Source organism: Rhinatrema bivittatum, chromosome 3 (assembly GCF_901001135.1).
Source record: "Rhinatrema bivittatum chromosome 3, aRhiBiv1.1, whole genome shotgun sequence".
NCBI lineage: Eukaryota > Metazoa > Chordata > Amphibia > Gymnophiona > Rhinatrematidae > Rhinatrema > Rhinatrema bivittatum.
The window spans coordinates 108,897,632-108,920,058 of NC_042617.1; the positions used below are offsets into that span (position 1 = coordinate 108,897,632).

Here is a 22,427-nt window from a genome sequence, read left to right on the forward strand (position 1 = left end):
AATTTCTCTTATTTACCAGCTTAATTTTTTAAATTTTAATAAAACTATTTTATATTAGTATGATTCTTCCTTCAACTCAACTGTTAATTGAAAGTTTAATTTTAAAATGTTTCTTTTATGTGCCTTCCTCTTGTCCCTGTATCTGGGGAAACCTATTGTGAAGCAAATTATAACTTCACAGAGTGGAAATGTCTTATGAACTTACTTGCTTAAGAACAGGTTAACAGGACTGGAAATAGAACAAACTAATACTATAGCACCAAATAAGGGGAAACTTTTTGATACCCTGTTTCCTACTGAGTGACAGTAAGAAACAGGGTATCATAATTGAAAACAGTCAGAGGGCATATTTTCAAATGTTTTCCTGCAGGTAAACAGCTGTATAACTTATGGAAAAAGCCCCCCATTAAAAGTGCTCTTCCTGCACCGCAGGTAAAACTATCCATGCTTTTCACAGTGTAAAAAGGACAGGACTAGGTCAGAGGATGGAAAGACAGAAATCAAACAGCAACTAACCGACTTGAAACTCATAATAAACATAGATAAAACTGAATTAATTTATTCGACAAAAAAAAAAACACATCACCTCACCCACGAAACCACTCAAAACAGAAAACCCAAAAACATTAATCTCCCTTGTCACCCATACTCGAAATCTAGGAATCACCATAGACAAAGAACTATCATTCAAAATCCACATAACCAACCAGATAAAGGAAGGATATCACAAACTACTTACGTCTCAAACCTTTCCTTGCACAGGACGATTTCAGAACAGTCCTGCAACTACTCATCTTCTCAAACCTAGACTACTGCAACGCCCTACGCCTTGGCATACCACTTGCTACCATCCGTCCTCTCCAAATCCTACAGAACACAGCCGCTAGAATTCTGACTGGAACAAAAAAACCATGAGCACATCACTCCAACCTCATCTCATTACACTGGCTCCCAATAAAATACCGAATAGACTACAAAGTACTTACAATCCTGCATAAAATCATCATAGGACATCAAAACAACTGACTAAGCAAATCCATCGAAATTCACACTCCTAAACGGAACCTACGCTCAACGAATAAAGCCCTCCTCAAAATCCCTCACGCCAGAACCACACAACTGAACACAACCCATGTGAGGCCATATCCATCACCAGCCCCACACTATGGAACTCAAAACCAATTGAAATAAGAACTCAACCAAACACTAAAACCTTCAAAAAAGAGCTGAAAACCTGGCTGTTCACCAGAGCCTACGCAAACTCACTCAATACCCATACCCATACCCACACAACCTAACAGCAAGAAGAATTCTCCATCCCTCGATCAACAAAATAACGCATACTACTCGAATACCTAAGACAATGTGCAATTGACCCCACATCGTATATATAACTACCTCTTAAGTATTTATTTATTTATGATTTTTCTATACCGACATTCTTGAACCAAATATCAAATCATATCGGTTTCCATATAACGGAACAGTCGCGGCTAAGGCGTTACATAGAACATCTGGGCAATGAACATAGAACAAATCAGCAATAACAAGCAACAGTAAAATAATTCTTCAATGAATAACATAATAAATAGAGCCATATAATAATATAATTTATAGAGCCACAGCAACTGGGGCGGCTGTGGGCGTAACATACTATAATACTTTTAATGGAATATCATTGTGGGACTGCTTCATAGGTAGGGCGTGGCGGGAGCTTAAGGCATAGCGTGCAAAGAGGAATTTGAGTGGAGGAAAGAGGGAAGGGGGGAAGGGGGGAAGGGAGGGGGAAGGAGATGGAGATGGGGCAAAGAGTCATGATCAGAGGACTCTGTTAAGGAAGTAATGGGTGCTCAAGTATCTCTTTAGAGTCCTGATATGTCTTAAGTCCGGGGGTTCCCTGGTGGCCTGTTAAGTCTATTGACCAGTGTCCGAGTAATGTTGAGATTCTGGAAAGGCTTGTCTGAAAAGCCATGTTTTGAGGTGTTTTTTAAAAATTTGGAGAGAGGGTTCTTGGCGAAGCTCGGGTGGTAGCGAGTTCCAAAGGCTGGGCCCGGCTGTGGAGATAGCACATTTTCTTAAAGTGGGTTTGGTCGGAGGTGCGTATAGGGATCCTTTATAGGCATTTCTGATTGGTCTAGCTGATGTTTGAGTGCGGAGTTGGGATACAAATACCTATGTATGGTCCATGCTATTATGGCCAGTCTCTCTCTCTCTCTCCCTCCCCTGGGGCCTTCAAATCCTCTGAAATACGCCGTACGGGACACATCGCAAATGGAGATAAACCCTTTCCGCATGGTCACAGCCGCTATCGCACCACCTAATGCATTTGAAAAAGGTGTAGCTAAAACGCTGCGTTATGGCTGTGCGATACTCTTCGCAGGGAGCCTAACCCAGCCCACTCTCCGCCCCTACTCCTCCCATTTTTGGAATTTGCATTGCACCATACGATATGGTGCGATCGCATGCAGTAAACACGTTTTCGCATGCGTTAAAGGCCTATCGCATGCGAAAACGGGGCTTTTCGCATGCGATAAGCCCTTAACGCATGCGAAAACACCTTACCGCATTTTGAAAAATGACCCCCTTAGTTTGAGGTGGGCGATGCCGTGGATGTCCTTGTGAATCATCATTAGTGTTTTGAAGGTGATCCTGTATTTTATGGGAAGCCAGTGTAGACCGTGGAGTATTGGTGTAATGTGCGCTCTTTTGTTTGAGTTGGTGAGTAACCTAGCCACAGCATTCTGGACCATCTGTAAAGGTTTGGTGGTTATTGCAGGGAGGCCTAGGAGGAGAGAATTGCAGTAGTCTAACTTTGTAAGGATGATAGATTGGACTACTAGCCGGAAGTCACTGAAGTGTAGAAGGGGTTTCAGGTTTTTTAGGACTTGTAGTTTGAAAAAACATTCCTTAGTTGTGTTATGGACGAACGATTTTAAGTTGAATAGGTTGTCGAGCCGAACCCCAAGGTCTCTGATGGAGGGGGTGTGTTTGATGAATGTGTTTGCGAATTGGGATGCGCTTTGTGAATTGAGGAGATTGTGTTTTTCATCTGGAGAGATGATGAGGATTTCGGTCTTATTTGAGTTAAGGATGAGGTTCAGGCTGCTAAGTAGGTTAGTGATGGATTGTAAACAGCAATTCCAGTGTGCCCAGGTTTTTTGCAGGGATTTGGTGATTGGAAGAAGAATTTGAACGTCATCAGCGAAAATGTAGTATGTTAGTTTGAGGTTGGAGAGTAGATGGCAGAGAGGTAGTAGATAAATGTTGAAGAGAGTGTAGGAGAGAGGGATGAACCTTGTGGGACTCCCCGGTTTGATTTGATTGGGAGAGATTCTTTGTTATTAATTTTGACCTTATAGTACCTATCTTCAAGGAACAATTTGAACCAATCATGTGCCTCTCCTAGAATGCCAATATCTGCTAAGTGTTCCAGTAGTATGGAGTGATTGACCGTATCGAAGGCAGCAGATAAAAGTATATCCTGAACCTCTAAACACCTGTTGTTACTAGCCTAACTGTATAACTCATCCAACCTATACACATTCCTTTTCTACCTCACTTTTAACCCCATACTATATGTAGCAACATTTTTGTATGTAATAACTTGTTATATGTAATAATAATTCTTATATGGAATAACAATTTTATATGTAATCAACAAACACACAAGATCCCGAAAATATAATCCTACTTCACGACAATTTGCTGTGATGATGTTTAACTAACCTATTTCACGATTACTGTAAACTGTTCTGATGGCGAAACCGAATGATGGTATATAAAACACGTTAAATAAATAAATACATTTTTCAGGGGTACACTTGCACCTACTTCAAAGCAAATGCAAATGTACATGCTCGGAGTGCATGTTCCCCAATGACTTGCATGATCAAAGAGAAATCATGCATAGGTTTTCCCTTTGAAAATAAATTTGCAAGCCTGCAAGTACATTGAGCTGTTTAAAAATTGCCACAACAATCTTTTCATTTCAAATGGGGTTAACTGCCACTTTTGGAAGATTCAAGGGCAAAAGCGTCTTGGATGCCAAGGTAGGGGAAAATTTACAGACTGAGGAGAATCATCAAAAGTCCCAGTTAAAAAATCAGCCCTGGATAAGTCAATAGGCACCCATTGTAACTGTGCCTAGGGCAGCAAACATTCTAGGTCATTTATCATTTTGCGTTAGGGCCTTAATGCACGTGTTAACTCCCTAACACACGTGATAATGCTTAACATGTGCATTAAATGAGAGAGAGAGAGACTCTGTAGAGATCAATATGTCACTCTACTATTTATACCACTATAAGAGGGGGCATTTTTAACTCAGAGTGGGGTTTGGGGGAGTAGGTTTTATGTAAACAGTAGGAGGTACGAACAGGAAAGTACACATCACTGAAGATTTCTTGTCATTTCAATTGATGAAAGGTTCAAGAGGAGTTGATTTGTACAATGTACTCTCTCTACCTAGCTTATTTCCACAGGGAAAAGAAGAACAGCTATCGGGTCATGCCCCTCAACAGTTGGGGCTTGTCCCCACCCCTTCTCCATAGCCTGTCCTTCTGGAGAAGAATTCACCTCCGGAGGGTCTTGCACTGGAGGCTCCCTGTCGTCTGAATCCTCCAAGGCCTGGAAAAATGCCTCCCTGTAGCATTCCTGGCGAGATACGCTTTGTGCATTAAAAGAACAAATTCCGAAGAAAAAAAAAAAACTGGGCCGCTGTTGGAATTACCTGTGGGAGGTAGCAGACGCTGCTCCGCTTTGAGAACTTTTCCTGCTGTGTTTACTTAAGCGTTTTCCACTTGCTGGAGCGGCTGACACTGCCTCATTGCTATTACTTCCTGGTCTCCCCGCCGGCCCACTGGGCTCTGACGTCAGTGGGAGGAGCGACTTCAGATGCCCTTATCATCGGCGTCCTGATGGCGCAATCGCCGTCGGCGCGTCGCCAAAGCCGCGCGCCTAAGGGGCGCGCGGCTTTGCTGGGCTTCGCCGGGATTCACTGGAGCCTGCTGGAAGCCGGATTTTTATTGAAGATTCAGCGGCCATTTGACACTGGCAGAAGTTAATGACTGTGTAACAAAGGATCCTAATTTAGAGGTACTTTATACTTTTTCTTTAAATTTTGTTGGTCTTAATTTTCTTGGTGATGCCACACACCAAGAGAAAAGGGAAAATATCTACTTCTACACCAGTTTCCAATAACAATCAACCACGGATATCGGATCACTTTGTAAGAACCACATTAATACCAGGAGATCAAGTCGCTAGAGACTTGGGCCAGGAGCAGGGCCCAAGCTCTTTGACTTTGGAAACATCATTGAGCCCTGGTGCCCCAATAACACCTGAGCCGCTTACGAGGAAAGGGGGAGCAGATTTTATCTTCGAGGAACCCAAATTGGACTTGACCCCTTTAATATCTAGCGATCAAGGGGGAACAGGCAGTTTTGATTGCCTGCCGATTGACCCAGATCTGCAGTCTCTTAGAGACCAAATGAGGGAAGTCAATCTCGTTATGGCTTCTAAGGAGAAGGAGCCCAAGTAGGAGCAAAGCAGGATATTGTATTAATTACTCCCACTAAATTCACTTTAGAAGAAATTGGAAGCATGATTTTTTCCATGCAGAAATCCATTAACGAATTAGCCAAACTCGTTCAGGATGGCTTGAGTAATAACAAAGTAATGCAAACAAAAATAGAACAGATAGAGGGCTCAGTAACTACCTTGGGAGTTAAAACTAATGAGATAGAAAATGTCCAGGTCAACTTAATTAAATCAGAAAAGATACATACTGATAAAATAGAACAATTAGAAAATCAAATCAGAAGAGTTAATCTGAGGATTTTAAACTTTACTAAAACTCATTTACTATCCCTCAAGGAATTACTTAGGAGCTACCTTATTAATGTATTGAAATATACGGAAACACAAATACCACTAATAGCTAGGATGTATTATATTTCTAACCCTGCAATTTCTACAGGTATTGAAGATCAGAATCAGGGAGATCAAAAAGAAGATACAAATTTATCAGAATTATTAGAGAAGTCATCTGATATGGAGATTAAGATGAGGGCTACTTTAATTGTGCAATTTAAGTATATATGTCTCAGAGAGATTCAGTACTTAGATTATATTTTAAGTATCAAAATGTTAATTTTCATGGTCACCCTATTAGAATCTTCCCTGATATATCTTTCAATACTTTCGATAAGAGATAGAGTCACACAACGAGGGGCTAAGTTCATTTTGCGCTTTCCATGTCGTTGTATAATACTACATCAAAATGTGAGATATGTCTTTAATTTGCCCGATCAACTGCGCTCATATTTGGATTCCTAACTCCAGCCGTCTCCTTAGTAAATAATAGGGGGAGGAATGGAAGTTTATGGTTCAGGACACAAATGCTTGTATATTTGAATTCCTATAGCAATCTGCTCTTTTTTTTCATTCTACCAGAATCTTTAATTTCTAAATAAGATATTATTCTAGGTTTTACAGCGATTATCTGTTAAGGTTTTGCCTTATATAAGTTGTCTTGTAATAAGAATTTTCGATAAAGCTGTGTAAGATCCTTTGGAATATGAAAATGTCTAATAAAAATAAAAAGAAAAAAAAACTGCAGGATCATCAGGATCCTTCCCCAGGAGCGCCTCATCCTTCCCGACAGAGTCCCCTGGGCTCTCTGTTCCTCCACAGAGCTTTAATCAGTTGGGAACTGTGGCGGAGGGAGATCCTCCTCCCTTCCTGTGGTCTCAGAAGCAGCCAAGAGTGAATTCAAAATGGCCACTGTTCCCATGCTAACCAGGAAGGGGCCCACTGCTGCACTTGCATCACCCATGAGCCCTCCAAGCTGCCTCCCCAACCTTTATTCCACGGTTACCGAGCCACCCTCTCCCCTAGAGAGACAACGGGAACAAACGTGTTATCACCGCATGCGGAACACCTACTGCCGTGCGGCACGACTCCTGCCTGCTCAACCACATGCACCGACAACCGCCCAGAAGACTCCAAGCGACGCAAGAGCCGCCATAGCCATGCCCCTGCAAGACGGCCTTTCCGCTTTGCCCCCCCCCCCCAGGTCGACCGACACTAACAAAGAAAAAGAAACTTTTTTTAAACTAAGTTCCAGACTGCAGGTTTGACACATCTACCATCTGCTGGAGACAGAGCAATACTGAAGGACTGCAGGTGGCACACCAGGTTATAAAGCAGTGTCAGCAAAACTTTATCTGTGTCCATTTGCTGGTAGGGAGGCACACCCAGGAGTCTGGAATTGATCTGGGTATGTATAGGGAATGGAGTGTGAGTGTGAGTGTGTGTGTGTGTCTGTGTCAATATCAGGGTGACTGGGAATCAAAAGTTCCCAGGTATGGATAGCATGAATTTTTGCAAGACTTTTGTTTTATTTTGTAGCTGTTATTCATTGTGTCTGTTGTTTTGAAATATTTTATTGGTGTTTCAGGCATTTAAAAAAATTGTGAGTTTTTAATTAATTTGATCTTTTATTTCTCATCTGTAATAGCAATAATATTAGCATGTCTTTACTATTATTATTATGTATTTATTTTGTTTGATGTTTGAGGAATGGTGATGCGTCTGGTTTTTATTGTTCCACTGCATAGAAAGTCTGGCTTCTTGTGGTTTCCAGTTCAGGTTTGGTCACATTTATATTTCTACTTTATGGTTGCTCTATTCTGTATTGGTGAGGTTCTATTTATGTTCTAAAGGTGTGACTGAGGTGAGGTATTATCCTAATAAGTCCCCTTGCCCCCCAGAATAGCTGCATACCTCAAACCCAGAGCTCACAACCACCTCAATGATCTAATGCTGTTACTGTACTACATAACAGTCCAATTGAATTTCCAAACTGTTTATTAATGTTAACTGTTATATTGTTAAGATAATACAACACCATTGTTGCTGCAATGTAAAGATAATATGGCCTGTGGTCACATTATCCCACAAGTTATCATGTAAACGGATGTGATATTCCTTTTTGAATGTCAGTATAAAAAAAACCAAATAAAATAAAAAAAAATAATAGGAAGTGTATTAGTGTTTTGGGGCTTTTAACGGGTCAAGCTCAAACATACACAAGATGTTACAAAAGGCCTAACACCATATGGGTTCCAAGTGTGTTTTTACAGGATTTCTCATTAGTATCACAGCAGAGCATATAAATATAATGTACATGATATTTTTACCTCAGAATATGGTACTTTAATGTTTTTCATATAAAATGTTATTATAAATGCATAACTCTTGTGTGTGTGTACAGAGGGCTGGGGGGGGGGGGGGGGGCGGTGGGAGGCATTGTGAAAGGCGCTTGTACTGGACCTGAGTTTATTACGTCTGCCCTCTTTGAGGTTCAGTACCTTCATCATACATTTTCAGTGCCGCTAGACTCAAAGAGCCAAATGCGCATGATCGGGCTTCAAATTCCCATGACAACCGCAGGGCACTAGCCCTGTAGAGATCTGTTCCTTCCATCATCCTCAGCGCCAAGAACCGAACAGTGGTTTCCACCCCGGATACAGCGCTCAGACTTGACCCCGCTGTACTCGGGCCTTCTATCTCCGACCGGCCTCAGTCAGCCGCCCCACCCCTTCGCTTTCTAACAAATTCGTTCGCACAGTCACACCATGACAAACTATAGTGTACTTAAAAAAAAAAAAAAAATATATATATATATATATATTTTTTCTGCAATAAAGATAGCTAAATACCTTTTACCACCCTCAAGTTATTTTATCTGAGCCCGACGTTGTCTGAAAACACAAATCTTGTTTGCTGTCAGCATTTACAGCATGCAGCACCGTTGATAAGAGCGGCGGCGGCAGCGGCAGCAGCAGCCTCCAAGGTGCGTGCGCAGCATTAGTCGCTGCGTGACTGAAGCTGTAGTTGAATCGCTGCAGGCAGGCTCTGGTCCGTAGGCTGACTATGACGTCTCGGAAGTCCGGCGTAGTCATTTCCCCCCGCTTTCTCCCCAGTTAACGGGAGCTGAATGTGGAAGAAGAAAGTTGTGGCTCGTTGTCGGAGCACCAGAAAGTAAAACACATAGAAATGTAAAAAGCAGGCCAATCTAACGGGAAACCGCTCACTTGGCAACGCTGTCATAGACAGATGGGGAGGCGCTTACTTACGGTTGTAAGGAAAGGCGGGGGTGCGTGTGCTGTGCCGTAGCCGTAAAGCGCGATCGGGTGGCCCTGGGTTGGTTGCACGACGCTGGCTTCCGGCTCAGGTCTCTTGGAGGAGAAGTGTGTTTAAAGAAGTGAAGTGGTGGGTGGTGGGGCTGCATCTCTACCTTTCCCGTGAATCGAGAGGTAAGATGCCGGGCGGGCTGTGCGGGTGACTGTTGAGAAATGAGATGACACCAGGAGAGTTGATGCTTTGTGTATATGTTAGGCGAGGTAAGAGAAAAGAAGAGTCCCACTTTTAGCGCTTTGCAACTAGTGTTGAAAGCACTGGTGCAATGATTCAGTTAGTCCAGGGAGATGTTACCGACCCGTCTGGCTGGTTTTTATTAAGGGAGGCTGGCAGCTGTAGGAGCTTTATACCAGCAACGCAATTGTTGGTATTCTGCTGATGGGCTTAGCAGCAGCAAAGCCACATCCATCCCATTCCCGTGCCTGGGAACTTTTGACTCCAGTCACCCTGAGATTACCATGGATTAGGGGGAGGGGAGGGCAACTGTACAGTGGGACCGGATGCTCACAAATTTGCTCTCATAAACACTCTTACATGTTCATACTTTCACTGCTTATTCTCTCACATGTCCATTTACACTTTTACTTCTGCCATACTCCTTCCAACACACACACATGTCTCTCCCTCTTCCATACACACATGCCCACTCACTTTCACACCCATACTCACTTGTACTCAGCTCTCTCCTACTCACATACATACACTCTCAGATCTCTTCTTCCTACACAAATACACACTCATTCACTCTCACAGACATGCTCATTCATTCTCTCCCCCCCCCCCCCCCCCTTTTCAAAACACACTAACAACAGCAAACTCTAACTTGGGCTCCTGGAGCAGCAGCAGCAGCCTCTTCCTTCTCCTGTGCTGCGGAAGTGGATGCTGCCTGTTTCTTACTCCTTGTTTGATGCATGGGCAGAAAATCGCAATGTTGACCTGCCAAGGCAAACATGATGGGGTGGGCAAGTGGCTGGACACAAGAAACAGACTGTGCAGGAGTAGGTGTTGTCACGAGGAAGTGAAGTTAAGAGTTAAAAAGGTCCAGAGATAGTAGACATCACCAGTGACGTTCCTTTCTTCTTTCCCAATCCAAGCAGATTGGTTTTGCTGCAGCACTTGGAGATTTCCGGTATTGGCCTGGAGTCCCGGTAATTCTTTTAGAATTCTAGAGTCTCTGGTCCAAATCTGGAGAGTTCCCAGGTATGCCCATCCCCTCAGAAATTCTCATTACTGCTACTTCTGTTGTAGAGGTATGCAGTAGTATATAGATACATATAGTAAATAATGATGGATAAAGACCTAACTGAGCCATCCAGTCTGCCCAGTAAATTTTGTTTGGTTGTAACTGTTGTCATGCTGAATGCCCCCCCCCCCCCCCAATGCAGAAATATGTATATCTTAAGAGGTTACCCTGTTTCTTCATTCTCTGTATTTATCCCATGCCCTTTTGAATTCCATTGCTGTTCTCTTGTTCTTTCTCCATAGAGTTTACAATCCAGATGAGATACACTGACACTACAAATAATTTCTAGTAGTCCCTTAAGTATTATAATACACATATACTTTTCCTTTCCTTTCCCCATGGCCCTTTTCTTCTATGGTGGTGGCAGGGACAGATTATACTGTTTCCAGGCTTTGCCTCTAACATGGAAAGCAAGAGGGAGCAGAGCCACCACAGGACCTGGGAGCATAGTGCATTAACAGCTATTAATCAAGTTTACTTAGGGAATAGCCACTGCTATTAATTGCACCAGTAGCATGGGATCTTTTTGGTGTTTGGGTAATTGCCAGGTTCTTGTGGCCTGGTTTGGCCTCCTTTGGGAACAGGATGCTGGGCTTGATGGACCCTTGGTCTGACCCAGCATGACAATTTCTTATGTTCTTATGCTTTTGTCTTGGCCCACATGCTTTCACAATCTGTCAGTACTGTTACCACAAAGGTCCACGGGGAAAAGGGTGGGAGAATTGGTTGTAAAGGAGAGGGAAAGCTGAAGTTGGGGGAGGGGACATTTTTAATTTTCAGGGTTGGCAACTCTTATATAATGTCTGTGAAAATTCAACAGTTGAGCCCAAATTTGGGAGGGGGCAGGGGGAAGTTTGTGGACCTGGTTCTTACCCTTTGGAAAATGACCTTCATCCAGTAAGGGTAAGATCATTTTCAATACATTCCAAGTTGAAAAAATTAGAAAATCTATGGATATACATACTTTTTACTTTCTTGTTTCTGATTTAGTCATGATTGTTTTTATTACTGAGATTTTCTTTAATATTTGGTGGATGAAATTATTAATTGGCTGCAATACTTAGTAACATTTTCGGGAAAGGTTGAAGTTGGGGTAAGCATGTCTGTACTTGGATACTTAAGTTTTTTTTGTATTGCTTTTCAGGTTTTTTTTATGAATGTTTTAAAATGGATATTCGGCCAAACCATACCATTTACATCAACAATATTAATGACAAAATTAAAAAAGATGGTAAGTACATTATAAGTGTTAGAATACATTAGGGAATATGGGATAATGTGATGTATACTTTTCTCATCTCCCCCAGGGCAGATGTGCTAAAACTAATGTCCTCAAGAGCCACAAACAGTCTTGGTTTTCAGGATATCCATAATGAATATGATAGCTTTGCATGCACTGTGTCCATTGTGTGCAGATTTGTCTCATGCATATTCAATGTGGATATCCTGAAAACCAAGCTTGTTGGTGGCTCTTGAGAACTGGAGTTGACCACCCCTGTGCTAAGGAGTTTTCCCTTTTTTGTTTCTATGGGGCAAAATACTTAAATATCTCTGGCCCTAATATCATAAGACAGTGTGTATAACAGTGACTTGCAGCTTCTTGATGCCTTTTATTATGTTTAGCAGTAATGGTGCAGGTAATCTTAACTTTCTAAAGAATTTATTTTGCATAAGTAGTGATTGAAGGATAGAACCCTCTGGAAAAAAAATGGCCAGCTGTATACAGGTGTAGTACTCTGTGTAAATGAACCAAAGCTGAAAAATTACAAAATTCTAGGTGCCAGCAGGTAATTTTTAAGAGCCAGGCAGGAGTGGTGAATTCTGGTCGTCAATTGCTGCAAGGATATTTTGATTTCAGGATAGCCAGCTTATACAGATAAGCCTGGATCCTAGCTCAAATAAATGTAAATATCTTAAATATTAATTGTGGAAATCATAAAAGCCAGCCTTTTTTTTGCAGCACTTGAGGACCAGAGTTCACTGTTTCTGAGCCTGTGATAAACTGTCGTCTTCCTCCCTCCACATTCCTATTCTGTCTTTCCATATGGTGTACCTCTTCCTCCTCCCCCCCCCCCCACACACTTCCTGTTTAGAATGGAAGTACGGTATATAGGAGTGACAGGAGGAGAAGCAGCTGTGGGGACTCAAGCTGTGTCTTCTGCACTGTTGACTCACTTCTGTGGCAGCCTGATAAAGAGGCAAGTGGGGAAGAGAAGATCCTAAGGTAGCAGTGGCTGCAAAAGAAGAGCCTTAATGTGAGAACTCTACCAGACACACACTTCTTACAAGCATAAAATGGAGAGTACTAGACTGAAAAGCTTTGGATGCTAGCAACAAAATTTTAGGCACTAGGGTGGTCATGTTTCTGGAAAATTTCCAGCCCTGAAATGAGTATAATTTGATATGTACTGCACTTGGTGTACAAATGGTATTGCCATAACATTTGTGGTACTGTGTTTGGAGTCGTGTGACTTCACTGTTTATAGTTTACTAGTTATTTGTTTGAGGGGAGATGAGCCATATACATGTATTTTGATTAATGGAATAGATAATAATCAATAAATAGCTGATGCAGATGCTTGCTAGATATCTTGTCTATTTTTTCAACTTCTAATACCAAATGTTTTCTCATATATAGTAAAGCAGGATATGCAGAGGCATGGATTTTTAAAAATCAGAGCTAGTTCCATAGTCCATGATGGATTGAAGTTTAGAGGTATGGGAGCACCAGTGGTGGTTGGCATTCATTTGCTACAGGCCATTCTACCATCTGGTGCAGTAGTTTAAAATGTTAGCATACCCCTTGTTAGCTAGCTGTTTGAGTTGTGCTAGCATCTGCATCATATTATGTGTCATAGTTTAGCAGTTAGATACAAGAAAATTACACACATTCCAGAAATTGTGTACCGTAGCAGTGTTAGCTCCTGGGATGTATTTATACTTTGTTATATTACATAGTAGCATGACAGAAAAAGACCACTAGGCCTATCCAATCTGCTCAGCCATTCCTGCCCATGTTGCCTAAGATATCCCAGTTGCCAATCTGCCAGCCATAGAACGATATCTTCCTAAAATTCTTAATTGTTTTATGTTTTGGTTTCCTAATCTAGGCACCAACTTGCTATAAATCATATCCATGTGCCCACGGTTTGCCCAGGAAGAGTAGGGATGGTGGTGGTGGTGGTTGAACGATGACTGCAGAGGTGGGGGAAGAGGGATATGAGGGAGGCAGAAGTGGAGGAGAGAAGGGCATGGGGGACTTGAGAAGAGTTCAGTGTGGGAATAAGGATTGTGGTGGAAGAAGTAACAACAGGAGCAAGGGTGAGAAGGTTGGAGAGTGAATAGAGAGAAAGGAATAGAAAAAAACAGGTAGGATGATAGGAAGACAAAGTACATAATGAGCCATTTACCAGTTCTGAGAGTATTTCATTCAAGGAACTATGGCAAACGATGGCCTGAGTTGACTGTGTTGGCTGGTTGAGTTACTCAGCTGTGTAATTTCACAATTGAAGCTGACTAAAAAGTTCCATTCTTGGGATATATCGATACTGGAACAAAATTATAAACTGACTTATTGGCAAAATCAAGATTTCTGCTCTGCAAGTTTCCAATATACCTTTGATTAAGGACTGTAGTCTATGGCTACACCTCAAAACTGACTTTGGAAAACATTTCCCATTACAAGAATCTGTTCATTGATTTTCCTTAGATTAAATACATTTTACAACAAAATATGTGTTGGCTGTACTTAAGATCTCTCTAGTTTCCATACCCAATATTTATTATGTTCTTCCTCAAGCATCAAATTGATCAAATTGCTGAGGGTATATGGATACCTTGTCTGCAGGGATCAAGATGTATTGGGCTTATTGAAAACACTACAAGAGGAGGTGGTTTCTGAATAATTTTATGGGTTTTGTTTGCTGTAGATGTGGATTCAGATTTGGGTTTATTTTTCAAAAACCGTCTCCTTGTTTCATGGCCAGAATAAGTTTTCAGATCTTTCTAAAGCAGCTCAAGTTATCCATAGAAAATTGTTAGAAATGTCAACCAGCTTTAGATATTGGAGCTGAATATTTTCTTAAATTTCCTGCTAAATGTTTGCTGATCTCATGGAATTAAAAAAAAAAAGTTTTAATCTTGAGCTTTTGCCTTTCTTCAGGATAAGTATATCAATATCTCTGCTGATGTTCCAGTCACTACTAAGTGAATTGGTGTGGTTGGAGGTTGATTTTAAGATGAATGTTTTATTAGTTATATTGATATCATCTTATTTTTCTTGGTAACATTACAAATTTATTAACCTAAGGTGACTCCCCCTCTCCCCCACCCTCACCAGTTTGGTGGACTTGGGACATTTACAATATGGGTTTTATTTTTCCTAACTTTCTACTTTTTTATTGCTCTTCAGTATAATACATATTATAAAACTTCTTTTGTGATTTCTTTTTATGAACATATTTCAAAATACATTTAAAAAGAAGAAAGTAATTTTTCACAGAAACCATGGTGAGTGCATGAAACAATCTCCCAGTGGAGGTGGTTGAAACCAAAACAATAATAGAATTCAAGAAAGCATGGGGGAAAACCAGAAATCATCTTGGTTGGCTAGATCAGATGTCTTATGGTCCTTATCTGATTTCATATTTTTGTGTGGTTATAGTAATATAGAAACCTGAATCAGAAATGAGCCAGAATATGATTATCTGAGATCATAATGCAAACCCTTTTCATGATCTGGATATTTCCTACCAAGTGGGGTTAAATTAATCATGATTAGAGATCAGATAAAAGTAATCTGATAATATATTGCACTAGGGTTGGTCCACTGACTCAATAGCAATGCTGTCATGCTGGAGATCTTGGTTAGTTTCCTGGGCTAAGCAGGGCTGGAAATGCTCAGATGTGGAACACTCTACCCCTTTTGGGGGAGGGTGTCTTGAACATTGCACAATAGTAACTCTTAGTGGCCATATTTAAGGATGACTGCTTACCAGGTTCATTCAGGAGCTGCAGTCTATGGCCCCTGGCTGAGCACTGTGGCTGCAATGGCTGGGCTAAATGAACGTGAGGAGAAGATTTAAAAATGGGGAGGAGCACCTTGGATAGTTACAAATGAAAACTTGTGGCACCGTAGCCCCATAGGAGGGTGGTTTTCATTGAGCTGGAGGTCTGATAAATCAGAAGGAAATTGCCTGGCCAAAAAAATGCAAACCTGCTGTACTAATCTTTTGCCATTTGTTTCTACAGAACTGAAGAGATCTCTGTATGCACTGTTCTCTCAGTTTGGTCATGTTATGGGCATTGTGGCATTAAAGACCATGAAGATGAGAGGACAGGCCTTTGTCATATTTAAAGAGCTTGGTTCTGCAACTAACGCTTTGAGACAATTACAAGGTTTCCCATTTTATGCTAAGCCAATGGTAAGTGATTGTACACAAGTCTTGGAACTGTACAAATTAGATCAATCTGAACAGTAATCTGACAGTTTTATTTAAATTAGATCTTCTATATAAAAACACACACACACATAATATGCCTGTATATGTTTGTGTGTGGCTATATATATATGCTGCTATATAAATTTAAGGGGACAGTTTACACTAATTCTAAGATTTATGAACTGAAAGTATTTGCTGAACTACTTTGGGGTATGCTGTCACTTTCTGTATCCTACCTGACCCTTCCATAATCTGTCTGCTCTTCATTTTTGGGATCCTTTGTGGGAACAGGGGCTCATTTGTCAGACTGAATATGGGACTGATGTCCTATTTATTCTGGCCAGTTTTGTCTTGTCCAGAGAATTGGTCCATGGAAAGAGCAACATGGTAGGCTCCAGATAATTCTCTCTAAACAATCCTTGAGAAGCCCACTCCCTAACTTGTTTAAATGTGAGCAGCATTTATGGTTTTGCAGATGGGGAAAAACTTGCTGGTAAGAGGAAGCGTTGCTGTTGTTGCAGCCCAGGACAGCCCTCTGGTGTCAGGCTGGTAGGAGAGGGATCCTCTGCTATAGTGGTCCAGGGCAGGCCACTGTTACTGAGCTGGGGAAAGAGAACCATTTTCATGCCTGGCCCAGATAAGAGACCAGGTTACATGGAGAAAGGAGAAGAGTTGGGGGTGGGAGAAGATGCTGGAGGAGGGAAGGATAGAGGAGCTGTAGGGTGGAAGAAGAGCAAAAAAACTGAAATGAAAAACAAGAACGTCTCCCTAAAATGAACAAATAGAGCAAAAACAGTACATTATAAATAAAGGCATAGTTTATCCCTGGCTAGTGTCCAAGCTTAAACATTTTTTCCTACCCCTGTCCGTGACGGGCAGATATGTGGAAGACACCCATCTGGGCACTTGGGAAACCTAGTTTAGAAGTCAATAAAATGAACCGATTCAGTCAGTGCAACTGAATGCATTGAGGGTTGAGATGCCAAAATATTCTTTATATCCATAAATGAAGTACAGGATTTAGAGGCTTAGTGCATTCTCTTGCCAGCTGTGCTCCCTACTCATACAGTACCTGTCCTAGAGCAGTGTGTGCCTTTTGGCATAGCCGTGGTCAGAGGGAGGTGTATTTGAGGCACGGGTGGCTATCTGGAGAATAACTTCAGCATATCATGCAAATAAAGTTTGAGCAGTTGCTATTAGATGATTGAAGTTCTTGAAAGTTTTCTCTAAATACTGCTTCCCCATAGTCATTGCGTTATACCATGCACCATTATTTCCACTACTTTTACTTGTGTTCCAATACAACTTTTTTTTCACAACTTTTAATAATTTTCCCAGCTGTTAGGAGAATTTTTCAAAAACCCACTGAGCTGTCTCTTAGCTAGCTGTGCTATAACCAGGGCCTCTGGTTGGTCTCCTACATTTCTGTGGCCACAGAAAAGGCTGGAAAATCCAGCTTTTGTTACAGAATTCCCTAGTCCCAGGAGGGGTGGTATGAATCGCTGCTCTCCCCCATCTTGGGGGAAGGGAAGGAAATAATTGGTACGGAGAAGGGGGAGAGGATGGAGAGAGAGGATTGGTGGGAGAGGCGCTTGGCATGATGGAAAAGCAGTGGGGGGGGGGGGGGATGAGAATTTTTGGGTGGTGAGGCTGCATGGGAAGAAAGGCAGGAGGTGGAACAGGGAGGCATAGGGCTGAGAGACTGGAGGGAGGATTAAATTAGTATAGAGAATAGAAGGGTGAAGACGGTGGCAAGCAAGGGGAAGAAGACATGTTGTAATAAGATGCAAAAAGAGGTCAGATGAAAGTGGTGAAAGGCCAGGATATAAATTTTATAAATAACTATCTAGGTAGGTAACCATGTAACGTTTGTAAAATGGTCACTTACACAGAAATATAAAACCAATTTGATCCATAAAAAAGAGTTGAGCGGCAGAAACTGCTGCAACTCAAGGACAGCACAACACAGTCCATAACGGTGTAACTTTGCCCAAGATCTGAAAGCAGTCATGCTCCTTGCTGCATCAAAACCACAAATGTATTAGTTCCAAAGACGTGTGCTAGTCTAGACTAAGGGCAGGCATTATAACAATTGCCTTGTACCCAGTTAGCCTACTAGTTCTAGGCTCAAAAAAAGCAGTTGGGAGTGGGGGAAGGTGAAAAGAAGCCAATCACCTGTAGAAAACTAGGCCGAGGACAAAATACCACTCTTGGGCTTTTGGTAAGATCTGGAAACAGCTCAGTCTGCTGTTTTTCATTAGTCCTTCCCATTTTCTTAGCCTACTGGTCAGGTTTAGAGTGGTGAGGGAAGGAACCATTTGGTTAAGTGTTGGAGTGAGAGGAGACTCACATTGTTTGGGGGTTGGAAGGTCTGAAGTTTTTTTTTTTTTTAAGGGTGGCTCCAAGGGCAAGACCTAATTCTCATGCTGTTAGTATGCTGGTCCTGGTGGCACACTAAGATGTAAATAGGTGCTAAATTTACCATGACCTAATGACCTTGATGAGTTTTAGTAGGGATTTATGACTGAGTGATAAGAGCTAGTGAGCTCATTGTTGCTCTATTTGCATATTTTGCATGCATCTGTGCAATGGTCTGATTTTAGTACAGATTTTCACCGCTTTCCCCTCCCCTGAAGTCAGCTGCTTCTCAGAGCAGAGGGCAGGAACCTCACATATTGCATGAAGGACCACCTAGAGTCATGGGAGCCAGTGCTTTATAATATCCAGCCTATAGGTGAGAATCAAAGTGGTATTGGATGCAATTTGGTTGCCTAATGAATGTGCCTAACTTGGACTTGGGCAGATGGATGGTTTAAAGCTGTCAAACTAATTTAAAAACAACTTAATATCTTAGAGACCTGGAGTTCTGTGCAGTAGATTCTCTCTCCCTTCCATGAAACGTATGCTAACTTTTTTTTAAAACTGGCATTTAGCGAATTAAGGGTCCAGTTTTTGTTGTAGGTTAGGCTTGAATAAAAGCTGTTTTCTGATACCATAGCTACTACATCTTGAAACAAAATGCTTTTTGCAGAGCTTCTGCACCATCCCCCAATAAGTCTTGCATTACATTGGCCACATAAGGCCTTGTATATTCTGATTCACACTAAAAGGTCTCAAAGTACTGTAGTTTCCCTACACATATCCTCTGATGCATAACGAGGGCTGATAGGAGAAATCTACCAGTGCAGCAGGTGCACTTGTGTTGGATAAGAGGTAGGGACTGGAGCATGAAGAACCCCAGAGATACATTGTAGTTTATTTTCGTGATATTTTGTTCTTCCGCTTTGACACATTCTGCACAAAAGTAGAATTTTCCCTTACAAAATCTAGGCAACATATTTGAAAGATCTGGAACAGTCATTTTGGTGTGAAATGCATTTTTGTGTCCAAAATGAGGGATTTCACCTATCTACCTACTACTATTGACTTAATGGTGTAATGGGTCTAATATACTTTGCAGAGCATAATGAAATATCAAATGTTAATTTCAAACAGCGTATCCAGTATGCAAAAACAGACTCTGACGTAATCTCCAAAATGCGTGGCACCTTTGCTGACAAGGAGAAGAAAAAAGACAAGAAGAAGGCAAAAGCTCAAGAGCAAGCTCCTAATGCAGCAAATAAAAAGCCTGGGCAGGTAAGCTGGCTAAATGAGTCTTTTTCATGTTCAAAAGGGAGCTCGGTTAGAAATGTGGTGGTCCTTTTTACTGAACTCTGTAGACTGAAATTTTCTTTGTCCTATTTATTTAAGAACAAACACTGGCATCTTGAGAAGAAAGATTTATGACTTAATTTTCATGGTCCTAGTGCCTTGTGCCATACTTGTTTCTCACATTACAAAGATATTTCGAGACACCAGTTTATCTACATGCAGCAAGTCTGTAACTGAATGACTTTTGAAAAAAATCTGAGTCATGTGGTCTCCATAATTCCATTAAAAGGAGATTCAATCGGAGCACTAAAATGTGCCAAAAATGCAGCTGACTTTTAATCTTTTCTCTGACATTTTAGTCAAAGGTTTACTGGTAGATGAAATGTTTGTTCCATCTTTGTCTGTTTATTGTGGTCGCGAATATTGGGTATTATTTATCTCATATTACGCTCTCATATTACATGAAATTGACTTCATAAATATTTCTGCTGCTTGACTGCAGAAGTGTTGAGGATTACTCTCTTTAGTGAAACCTGGCTCAGAAAATGCTCATTAACTTCATCAGAAAGTCAATAATAGCTAGTTTTAGATTAAAAGTTTCATGACTTTGGGACAAATCTAATTTGACATTTTGGAATTAACCTTTGAAAATAAACTTTGTCATGATGCCTGCGACCGGCACCACCAATCCCTCCTGCGGCAGAGAGTTGCCATCAGATCTCGCCAAGAGCAGCACTCCCCAACAGAGTACTTCCATGACATCCCCAACCTTCCCCCAACACTCTCTGACTCTCAGGCCTGCCCCTAGGCGCACGTGCATCAAGGGTGCGGATATTATAGGCTCCACAGCAGGAAAAGCAGAGCAGTACCCTTTGACATCAGCCCGATCGGGCTATATAAGTGAGCCTAGCCTTGCCTCGTTCAGTGTCTTCTGTGGGTCTTTGTCTACCCTTGGTCTGACTTCTCTGGATTTTGACCTCTTGCTTGGACCTGACCATGTTTTATCCGCAGCCTGCCCTGACCTTGGCCTGTCTCTGACTTCCTCAGTCTGCTGCCTGTCTTGACCTTGGCGAGCCCTGGATTCCTGCTCTCTTCACCGTCCCAGGGACCCTTCTAAATCCTGCCAGCCGCTAGATCCCAAGGGCTGAACCTATGGGGGAGGTGGCTGGTATAGGTGAAGCTCCAGACTGTCCCACTACAGGGTGCGTTTGCCAGCTGCCAGTGTAGTCCTTGTAGGTTCTCCTATGAGGCTGCATAAACTACACTGCAGCACAAAGGGCTCACTTTCATGCTGCTCTTTACAGTCTGTAGTGAGACTTGTGCTGTTTAGCATATTCATAAGTGATCTGGAAAAGAGAACAGCGAGTGAGGTGACCAGATTTGAAGATGAGCACAATTGTTTGTTTTGTTAAAACAGCAGCAGATTGTGAGGAACTGCAGAAGGTCCTTATGAGACTAAGAGACTGCGCATCTGAAAGCAAGATGCAATTTAACATGGACAAGTGCAAAGTAATACGATTCTGTGTTCCGTGTTGGGAGTCACCACTCAGGAAAATGACCTCTGAGTCCTTGTGGACAATACTTTGAAATCTTCAGCTCGATGTGTGGTGGTGATCAAAAAGACAAATAGAATATTGGAGAATAAAACAGTATATCATAATGCCTTTGTATAGATCCATGTTGCTTCTTTATCTTGAGTATTTTGCCCAGTCCTGGTCGCCCTTTCTCAAAAGTCATAGTGGACATAGAAAAAGTACAGAGAAGGGCAAGAAGTACAGAGAAAAATGATAAAGGGGGATGGAAAAGCTCCCTTATGGAGAAAGGCCTAACAGATTGGGGACCTTTTAGCTTGGAGAAGAGATGACAAGAGGGGTTATGATTGAGATTTATAAAATCATGAGTGGGTGGCGTGAGAATTCTTAATCAGCAAGTAGAGCTGATGTCATCTGATGGGGCTAAATGGACCACTGTCTGACTCGGCACAGATTTCACCCTGATGAATATGCAGGAGTTCCACTGGAATGATGTCTCGTGAGCCTCTATCAGTTTGCGTCCATGCTAAGGTCCAGATGTGCACATCTCTCTTAATTGTTTTTGTGTCTTGCTGCCAGAGCTGAAAAAGCCAGTCTGTGGCATCTGCAGATGCAAAATGTCTACTGATGGCCACGACATCTGTTACAAGTATCTGGGCCCCTATTTATAACTGCCAACTGCTATGATTCCGGGGTTTTAAGTAAGCAGGCATGGCTTTCCTCAGTGCCACAGGTGCAGGACCCTGACGTATCTACTGAAGGCAAGGTCTTTGGGTCTTTAGCAAAGTGCAAGAGCCTGGCACGGTCAGCGCATTTGAAACATGAAGACCTGGCATGGTCAGTGCCATTGAAGCACAAGAAGCCAGCATGGAAGGGCCAGGCATCATTGATGTATTGATTTTTCTTGATGCCAGAGCAGTATTTAGATCTGGTGTTTATCAATACATAGCCTGCAGGTGGCGATACAGAGATCATTAAGTTCCTTAATAGTGCAGATATTACTTTCCACAGTGGTATAGGCTAGGATGGCCAGAGCTCTTTCATGGAGTTTGGAGGAGGCATGCCAGAGTGATGACCCTATGCTGTTTTCAAACTAAGATGTTTCTTTACCAGCACCGGTCCAGGGGACATAGCAGATCAAGTAACAGCATGTGGTGCTGCAGTTGTTGTCAACTGCTACTAACCAGCTCCTTGCTCAGTGGCGTGGTTTCTTCACCTATGAGGGCACACTTCCAGTGATGCTCCTTCCATGCTTATCAATGGTACAGAGCCTCGCTTTCGCAACAGCAGCATCCAGCCAGAGGACACCCAAGGGAGAAACATCAAAACAGCCCCAGGCAAAAGCGGGGTCCAGTT

General features: G+C 41.9%; 1 protein-coding gene and 1 long non-coding RNA gene across 4 annotated transcripts in view; one reads left to right on the forward strand and one right to left on the reverse strand.

The window, feature by feature from the left end:
- The window catches only part of LOC115086995, a 77,726-nt gene extending 68,559 nt beyond the window's left edge, over positions 1-9,167 (reverse strand). For both annotated transcript variants that reach the window (XR_003855386.1, XR_003855385.1), the window contains exon 1: positions 8,724-9,167. This is a non-coding gene — a long non-coding RNA (uncharacterized LOC115086995). The remainder of the gene's footprint in view (positions 1-8,723) is intronic.
- SNRPB2 (small nuclear ribonucleoprotein polypeptide B2) overlaps positions 9,168-22,427 on the forward strand; it is a 30,930-nt gene continuing 17,670 nt past the window's right edge. The window contains exons 1-4 of one of the 2 annotated variants that reach the window (XM_029593576.1): positions 9,168-9,320; positions 11,592-11,678; positions 15,698-15,870; positions 19,384-19,524. In XM_029593576.1, the coding sequence (XP_029449436.1) occupies positions 11,615-11,678; positions 15,698-15,870; positions 19,384-19,524 (378 nt within the window). In that variant the 5' untranslated portion in view covers positions 9,168-9,320; positions 11,592-11,614. Of the gene's footprint in view, positions 9,408-11,591; positions 11,679-15,697; positions 15,871-19,383; positions 19,525-22,427 lie in introns of both variants that reach the window. The other variant, XM_029593575.1, reaches the window with a different exon arrangement.